Below are 9,856 nucleotides of genomic sequence, written 5' to 3' on the forward strand. Positions count from 1 at the left end.
TAATTCAATAATTTTCATGAATAACAAAAGTGCAAAATACAGTTAAAAATCAAAAGAGCCAAATTCAGCTAAATAAATGTTCTCAATGTATTGTTAATGTGTACAGTTAACTTTGTGAAACAGCTACATATGAATCCATCCATAACCAGAAGTCCAGCCTCATCAAGAATCATTTATGGTCCTAATCACACAAAGCTCATTTCCAACCATTTAAAATCGTTTTTACTGCAAATGATCTTTGCTTATAGGTGATGCCCATAACATTGGAATTCCAGATGTCTCATCTGTTCACCTACCTGAAATACTGAGAACATGTTTTCCACCACAGCAAAGTTGGAATTTGTTTTGGTGCAGGATAAATACAGCCGCGGAAAAAATTAAGAGACCACTTCAAAATTATCAAAATTATCAAAGGTGTGGATGGAGTATCACCAGATCAGGACCCTGTCATGGCCAGCCCAATTTTGAGACCTGATTCCCATAAAAAAAACTCTGAAATGTGATCAAGAGGAAGATGGATGGTCACAAGCCATGAAAAGAAGCCGAGCTGCTTGAATTCTTGCGCCAGGAGTAGCATAAAGTCACCCAACGGCAATGTGAAAGACTGGTGGAGAGCATGCCAAGACACATGAAAGTTGTGATTTTAAATCAAGGTTATTCCACCAAATATTGATTTCTGAACTCTTCCTAAGTTAAAGCATTAGTATTGTGTAGTTTAAAAATGAATATGAGCTTGTTTTCTTTGCATTATTCGAGATCTGAAGACACTGCATCTTTTTTGCTATTTTGACCAATTGTCATTATTCTGCAAATAAATGATCTAAATGACAATATTTTTATTTGAAATTTGGTAGGAATGTTGCCAGTAGGTTATAGAATAAAACAAAAATGTACATTTTACTTTAACACATACCAATAAATAGTAAAACCAGAGAAACTGATAATTTTTAAGTGGTCTCTTATTTTTTTCCGCGGCTGTATGTTCTATTCTATTCTATTCTAAATTCAGTGGTGGCTGATAATAGGGGCATTATTTGTACATTTGTATTGCATCATCAGCAGTAGCATGTGTGTTTCCTAAAACCGTGAAGGGAAAACCCAAGGTAAAAAGTTTAGTTTGACTTGTAAATACTGTCACCACTAGGTGGCACCACACTCCGATTTAAAGTGCAATATGTGGTGAAAAGGTGAATCAGTTATTTCAATACAGTACGCAATATTCAGTACGCAGTCTGTAGTTTTCCAAAAGTACAACAGATATTTGATGAATGGCCATCACTGACAAAACATTTTGATAGATATGACAGACATTTTTTTATAAAAATATATTCCAAACATAAAACATGCCGGTAAATCGAAACATGTCCAACCTTACCACACTGGCCTAATTCTCAGAACTGCATACTGTGGAATAAGTCTGGCCCATTCCAAAATAAGCTCCTATCTGAGCAACGCGTGTCAGAGCACCACCTCACTGAGTCCCTCACGGAGACCGGAACACCAACTTTCTTCAAATACTCTCAAGTCTTTGGGGCACTGAACACTGTTTTCCAAGTTCCAAACCGTTAGCATACAAACTCGCCTGTCTCTATGACAGCCGCGTGATGGTCCTTGCCTTGCTCATCTTGGAAAGAGATGTGCACTTCCTCCTGGGACAGGGGCAGCTCGCTGTCTGACTCCGCTGGCCGTTCGTTGGGCCGGGGTGTGCTGGTACTGGTGGGACTGACAGGCACGGCACAGGCCGGAGCCATGATGTTGACATTGACATTGACAACCTGATGAGTGGTAGGACTCTGGGGATGATCCACACAGAAGTCGCCCTGGTTCACGTAGCAGCTGCTGGAAACCCCAGCGGGGCCAGGATTAGGCATTGATGAGGATCTGGAGCTAGGGGTTTGTCTCTCTGGTGAGGAGACGGGGGGTTCAGTCGCATCACCGTGGCTTAGGAGGAGCTGGTGATCTGGATGGCTGGGCTCAGGAGGGATGAGAGCTTGTATTGTATAGCCATTTCCAACCTGAGGGAGGGGAGGATGTGAGGGAATGTGAGAAGGAGGGATGGAAAAGGATGGAAAAGGCAGAGATGAGGAAGCAAGGGATGAAAAGAAAGATCAGGAGAGAGTGAGTAAGAGAAACAGGCAAACACAGAAGGAAGAAGGAAGAGAGAGAGAGAAGGAGATAGAGAGAGAGTGATAAGCATTGTAAGCAGATTACTTCAGTTTATAAATATTGGCTCTGCTTGTTAACACTCAAAACTTAGGTTTATTCAAAACTTACTTTAGCTTCCTTTTCGGACGAACCTGAGGGACAGAATTGAACAGGTTGTTACCACACACACGCACACACACACATTTCACAGAATGTGAAAACTTCACAGACTTGTAAGCACGGGAAGGTGTGAGAGAATTGATTTTTCTTGCTGATAAAATACATGGGGTATATACACATGTGTCTTTACCAAGATTGTGACATATATCGAAACCCTCCAAAAAAGCCCAAAGACGTTATACATTAAGAAAGTCTCAATTGATAAAATCTGAGGTTTTATGACAGTGAAAGGTTAAGTGTGAGATAGGATGTGCCCATGTCTGCAAGCTTGGCAGATAAGATGGAATGAAAGCTAAGCCTGAGATAGCGGCCACACTCTTCACTGATCTAAAAAGGGGAAGGACCTTTCTCTGCACTCCTCTTCAAAGGTTCACATTAGGCTGATGTGTGGTGTGAAGGACTCACCTCTCTTCTTTTTAAAATGCCAGACAGAGACAACAATCACAACTGCTGCAACAGCTGCAAACGTTGCAGCCCATGGAGCAACTGCAATACAAGGAAAGACGAGAACAAGAAGGCTAATGGATACATGAGCGGATGAGGGGTTAATGAACAGATGTGAGGAGACAATGTGAAGGAGTATGGAGAATGTGAGGATGAAAACCAGAGAGATATACAGAGAGAGAGAGAGAGAGACATTCTTGAGTTGAAGACTCATTCCCAACACTGTCCATCCTAACGTTATGTTTTCCAATGTAACATGCACTAAAACAATGACAATCGTTGACAATAAATCAGTGTCAAAATGTTCTTCTTCAAAATTTCACATGATTGACATGAGTTGCTTAAAGCAAGTGTGAGTTTGTGTGCAGGGCGGCAGCACTGCATTTCAGGCAAAAGTAGGGAGTGTGGTTAGTACTCCTCCAAGTTAATGCATGTGCAAAACAGAAAGCATGCTGGTGAGTACGTGGGCAATACCGCAGCCATTGCAGCCGGTGATGAGTTGGAACGATGTCATGCAGGTTTTTATGTTCATGTTTTTTTTTTTTAAGGAATATTTTTGACAGTGGCTAGGTGTTAAAACATCCTCAAATTCAATTTGGTGATATGTGGTCATGACAGGTAAACACACCTTGCCATAGCCATGCAGGCTCTCCATTATGTAGTTTTGTGCTTTGGGTCTGAGAACCTGCAGAAAAGTGTAAAATATATCAGTAAGCAAACTGTTGTCAGTGCCCAGTGTGGTATGTTGGTGTTTGCCAGGCAAAACTGTTGGCTGTTAGTTGGTAAGCTCACAAGCTGCATACAAAAAAACAGTGAACTAGCAAATGAGTGAAGTAGAGTTGGTAGAGTCATGGGCTTACCCATCGGATGAGTTGTGCTCTGATTACCACTAGAGGGCAGTGAGCCTACATGTGGTGGTCCTGTTGTCGTGGTAAAGCCCGCTGTCTGTGTAACAGCTGATGATGTGAAGTCAAAGACTGACTGGGTGGTCGGCTTCTGTATAGGTGCCGAGTCGGATGGCGGATCAGAAGAGACAGGAGTCTTGCAAACAGTATCTGACGTAGAGTTGCCATTCTGCTTGATGTCCTCTGATCTACACCTTCAAAGAGGAAAGCAGCCTCTGAGGTAGCCAACACGGTCCCCACGGGCACCTGGCCGCCCGCAGGAACTGCGTGAGTCGCCCACAAGGCATGTTCTAAAAAAATGACTCGCAGATGATAACACTGGAGAAGTAGGGCCAAGAAGCACTTCTTTAATAACTAGGCCGAACCGCTTTTTCAGGAAATTTGAATCAAACAAGTAGCCCCTTCGTACAACTCAGTACCCTTGAAGTAGCTCTCAGTTTTAAAAAGGTTGGTGACCCCTGCTCTAAGGACTAAAAGGTTTCACTTAGCTAGATATAAGTGAGGGAGGGTGATGTGAGACACAAAAAAGGGGTAGGATAGGAAGATAAGATCAAGTAAGAAAGAAAGTAGAGAGAATGACCAAAAGACAGAGCTAGATAAAGAGAAAAGATACAAAGGAGGAGTGAGAGACTTGTGGTAGTGAGGGAGGAGAGGGTGTGTGTATGAGTGCATACATGTGAGAGTGTGTGTGTGTGGGTATATGTGAGTGTATGTGTGTGTGTGTGTGCCACATCAATCACGTTTATTTAATTCGCCCTGTGAAAATGTCATAAAACAAACCTGTAATGGCTAACATAATAATTGCAAGCAGTAATATTTAATATTAACCATGGTCATGTACCTAGAGATATTTTTTGTGCTTGTAAACAGCAATGATGTGTTTTGTAGACGGAGACGAAAGTGACAGTTAGCGGTGTCAGGTATCAATTTACAACATAGGACTTTGTATCATCCGGAGGTCTTCGGAAATTCTTTTTATGGTTTACCAGCAGAAGACAAGTTGTCTTACACTAATAAAGCCCTTAGCATTGGGCTGAGGTTTCCTGACCTGTGCAACATCTATAGAGAGAGGAGAAACCAGAGGAGATGACGAGAACGTATTTCTCACCACGACCTGTTTGAAATGCCGGACTCAAAATCATTCAGACAGCCGCCTTTCAAGGGACAAGAGCGCACTGTAACTACTTTGCATACTTGTTAGAAGTAGGCTTAAAAAAAAAGCAAATATATCTCATCAAAATCCAAAAAACCCTGCTATAAGGGGTGTTTGAGGAAAAGAAAGGGTGTAACTCATCACAACTAAACACATAAAATTCCCAATATCAATAAAACTAGGCTACAGACAGCGCATGTTGTACTGTGAAGGAGGGCCTTTACGGGTCCCAGGTACAGTATACATTATACAGTATAGCTACAGTTTCTTCCCGCACGCACCCACACTCCGCGATCAAAATGAGTCCCACACATCTTTAACACGTGCACGGTTCTACTGTTAGACTTTACACAGCTTTTACAGATGTCCAATAACCTAGGTCATCAGCTGGTGCAACCAGTAATAGTAGCGAGAGCTTTCGCCATCACAAGAGCAAAGTCTCCAGCTATCTGGCAGTTTGTCATCAAAACATGAAATGAAAGGAAACCCACGGCTATAGAAAACGATTGTCGGATAAAACTGGCTATCGCAAAGTGTTTAAAAATACCTTATCTTATTTCTTAATATCTAATTTCAGCACATGCTGCACACGATGAGGAGAGTACAGAAGAGGCAGGAGCATCTGAGAGTGAACAGAGAGCAGGTGATGTAGAATGCCAGGAGCTGTGAACTAGCTACATGAAAACATTTCAAAATGGAGTCCCGCTGCAGGTTTGACAATTTCCAAGGTTGAACTAGACAGTGAGTGCACAAACGTTTAAGGAAGTGAACGCTAAATTTCTCTACAGTGCTCCAACATGGGTAAAAAAGGGTTGGGGAAAATAACCCCCCACCCCATCTGAGCAGTGTGTGTGTGTGTGTGTGTTAGTGTGTGTGTGTGTGCTTGTGTTTGTGTGTGTGACTGTGTTTGTATTCGTGTGTGTGTGTGTGTGTGTGTGTGTGTGTGCTTGTGTTTGTGTGTGTGCATGTGTTTAGTGGCATTAGTGATTAGTAGACGATTCTGACAATGCTTTTGACAATATTTATGTGTCGTGTTGTGTCGTGTCGTGTCAAGGGTGGATTGATATCTCACTTTGAGTGTGCTTTGCACTCCTGCGTGCTAGATAACTGATCAGAAAAGGTTCCTGGAGGACAGGGACCACACACCACATTTGAATTAGCCGTCCCTGAAATAGGAGCAAAAATAAGCATGATCAAAACCCAGCAGAGCCTTTGGATGGCAAATAACACTTCTTTTTAGTGCCCTACCTGCTGTGATGACCCCCTGACCCTTGGGGCAGGACTTGTATGTTCTGCACTCTACACACGTATTGAATTCAATTTTGCAGTACTTTCCAGGTTGGCACACACACTTCGCATCTTTGATTGTTAAGCATTTCTGACCATACTCCAGGCCTTTGTCTGTCAAAGGGGAGAAAATGGGTGCTCATTACTTAATTGCGCGCGCACACGCACACACACACACACACACACACACACACACACACACACACACACACACACACACACACTGCATCACTATGGATCAGGAGAGGGAGCACTTACCCTTCGGACACTTAGTGCATCGGAAGCAGTTGCCATGGTAGCTGTATCCCTGTGACCACCGTCCATTAGGACAAGCCTCACAGACCGTAGCAGACCCCTGGGAGCATTTTGCCTTCACATGAAACCCTGTAACCACAGCAACACTGAGTCACAACTAAGCATCTGTTATTCACACATATAGCAGATGTGGTACAAAGGAAGAGTTACCACAAAGTAAGAGTATGTGCTGTAATGGAAGTGTCACCTACATTATTGTTCTCATTCTTTAAGTGTAGACTGTCATCATTATTAAAGCATTCAAATGAAGGTCACTTCTCCCCAATGGGAAAATGTACTACAGACAACCCAAAGACATCCCAAACCTCAATTCTGCTAAACCTGTATACAGACTGCTTACGGCATATACTTGACAGAGCACTACTAAATGTGAGGATCATCATTGTTGCTATCATGATCATCATCATGAGGAAACCAATGTGATTTAGTGCACTTGGTCATCACCGGTGTAGACAACGTAGGTGTATGTTTACTGTGACCTACCAGGACGGCACTTGTCACAGCAGATCTTCAGGTCTGTATCAAAAAAATGTGTGGCATTGTCGCAAGATCCTTCGAACCCCTACAAACCACAAAGGGTCACAAGAGTCATGTTAGTTCCCATTTTCATTGATGACCAATGGCGGTGGGTGGATGGTTTCACATGGTTTCATGTAACCAAAAACTTAAACATGGAGTTTTTCCCCAGCTATATTTACGTCACCATAAGCCATCTCTAAAACCCCTCAGCTATTCTCTATGAGATCATCGTTTTGCTTTATTCACACTTCTCTGACATGCCCTATCTGCACGGAACTACATACGATTTGGCCATTGTTCATTATTTTATTTTGGGAAGAACAGAATAGATTTACTAGAATGAATTTACATGCTTCAATGTTCCAAAAAACATTATTTTTTAAAAACACATTATGTACTGTACATCTCTATTCATCCTCTGTCTAAATCCCTCTATTAAAGCGTCTTTAAGTCACACCTCCTGAGCAGCCCCGTGTGCTCTGATTGGTCAGGTAGGCAGTAAGGAATGTGCTATGAGATTGTATCATCTTGTAACAAATGAGAAAGGCTGGAATTCCAAGGCATTTCAGGCAGTTGAGAAAAGGGGTTTCTCTGGAAGAGAGTTACTCCCTTTGGTGTGTACTTTGGGCCTTGTAACTTTGCAATCATATGAAAGCATAACAGGGCCTCTTTAAGAACAGGCATTGGAGAAAGTCCATGTTTTATATCAGTAGTACCAGGAAACCATCACACAAGAGAAAGTGACTCACTGTGAAACTATGCCTGAGCATGTCATAAAAATGAATAGTATTATTAAGCTTGTTATGTTAAGTGTTGCAAGATTGGTCAAAGCTTAGACAAAAATAATTCTAATCCTGTATATATACCCAAATATCCTTTGGCCAGTGGCATGTGCTACACTGCAACCCGGAACACCTGCATTCTACTTCCTTTCCGACAAACGACTTGAATTTCACGTCCACCTCAGTGAGCCATATGTAGGAGGCCGTGTGAAAGCGCTGAGCATCAATCCTTTGGGTGTGGTTACTGGTAAGTGGCCCCTTGTGTGTCGAGATAACACCACTGCCAGGAACTCGCACATTTCCGGGCCTGCAGTGAGCGAGCAAGCAGCGCCTGGTCTGGCCTGCCCTCGCCTTCTGTGTAACCCGCAGAACTTCCTTTCACTGTCACAAGAATTTGTGAAAGCAGAGAAAGAGACTAGAGGAGCTACTACACCCCCCCCCACACACACACACACACACACACACACACGGGCTGATGATAAAAATCTGTTCCATCCTGGCTATTTTTCTTTGTTGCTTGAGGGATTTTGTATCATCAAACAAACCCAAGGCATCAATCTCTCCTTATTTCACTTTGTTATCAGTGAACCAACATCAAGACCAGAACCGCATAAAAGTTTGACCTTCAGGTTCAAACCACCACGCCATCATTCATCACAAATGCATAGAGAAGGTCGAAATCTATTCAAAGTGCTCAGTCATCACGTCATTTGGCTATTTAAAGGTGAGTGCACAATCACATGTCTAGGATAGCACTCTTTTCATCATTCCATGTTCTCTAAAGGTGACAACTGGCTGTGGTATGCCTCCTGTCCTCTAAAAGCACAATTTTGCTTACCCAGGAGTGCATATTATTTGTTGAAATACTTTTGTGTCGAAAAATAACTAAACTTGCTAAAACAACACTTGTTTTGTATACTGAGTGTTTTTCTAAATAGTTTGAACTGCTTCAGAGCGATCAAATAAAATACATCATTCAAAAGGATGCTTCTTGTGGTCTCACTACATGAGTCAATGAAAATATCTATAATAAGAGTTTCAGCATGATTCACAACCTGTTAAATAAAACCTCATGGGGATATCAGCATGACACAACAAAAAGCCTACATGAGTTGTTTCTGTACTTGGTACATACCTCAAAACTCTGTACCCACTCAAGTCTGACAGGGAATACAGCATTACTTGCCTTAAAGTAGACCTATGGTTGGTAACATACTATAGTTCATAAAAATAAGAAAGTGAAACTATAACCGCAAGATGTTACAGCAGCAAACGATGATTCCCCTTAATACTCTTTGACAGACTGTCACAGACCACCAAGACTAGACTGTCACTAGCACCCCGTCTAGCAAGTCACCTATATTGGTTTATGGACCACGTAAAATGTAAGCCTATACAAATTACGTATTACACGTATTCAGAATGACTGTATACAGAGCTGCTGTATCACTTGTAGTGAACGTTCTGAAACTACTCGTCTACGTTACATAAAATACATTCACCCGTAGGCAAATCTGGCTCTCCCTTTAGAGCTGGATAGCCACCTACCTCACTCTCGGCAAGGAGTAAAACCGCAAGAAACATCAGGCACGGGATGTGAAAAGCCATGCTCCAATCGCAAACACAAACAGAACACCATCACTCGATTCAGCCACCAACAAGTCATCTGTCAAAGTCCCGGAAGTGTTCGACTTACAGGTTTCCCCTAAACGAATCTATGAGCCTTTTCCAAACTAGACCCTCCCCACTACCATTTGGTAACGGAGTGAAATCTGTTTGGTAGAGGGCATATAAATCGGATAGAAAAGCCTTTGCATACAACGCAATTTTGAGTGTTGCTCCTGTTGTTGCGACGAGGGAAAACATGTAACAGAACATGTATGTCTATGGCTGAGGGCATAATAAAAGGATAGAGTGTGATACACAGGTACAGTTCAAAATTAGCCTGACGATGTCATACTCATAATTTACTTGTTCTTATTATACGGCTCTTCAGAACGTTCCAAAAAGCCCCGTTGATTTGAATGGGCCATCCCCAACGTTCGCAGGTACTTATTTTCATATAATGACCTGCATATAATGACCGCTGTGCTGTCAATGGCAACGGGTTTTGTGCTTCTGATATA

The 9,856-nt window shown here is 42.2% G+C and overlaps 1 protein-coding gene across 1 annotated transcript; it reads right to left on the reverse strand.

Moving 5' to 3' along the window:
- Positions 1-1,565: 1,565 nt before the first annotated feature.
- On the reverse strand, positions 1,566-9,344 carry tnfrsf1b (tumor necrosis factor receptor superfamily, member 1B; the record flags this gene model as incomplete). The annotated part of the gene is made up of 10 exons (XM_080845459.1): positions 9,279-9,344; positions 6,913-6,991; positions 6,373-6,498; positions 6,076-6,228; positions 5,900-5,993; positions 3,630-3,868; positions 3,398-3,454; positions 2,731-2,811; positions 2,275-2,297; positions 1,566-2,015 (listed from the first exon to the last, which is right to left on the reverse strand). The coding sequence occupies exons 1-10, from the start codon at positions 9,336-9,338 to the stop codon at positions 1,566-1,568; spliced, it is 1,362 nt and encodes a 453-aa protein (XP_080701585.1). The 5' UTR covers positions 9,339-9,344.
- Positions 9,345-9,856: the final 512 nt, after the last annotated feature.

Source organism: Sprattus sprattus (assembly GCF_963457725.1).
Source record: "Sprattus sprattus genome assembly, chromosome: 10".
Taxonomy (NCBI): Eukaryota; Metazoa; Chordata; class Actinopteri; order Clupeiformes; family Clupeidae; genus Sprattus; species Sprattus sprattus.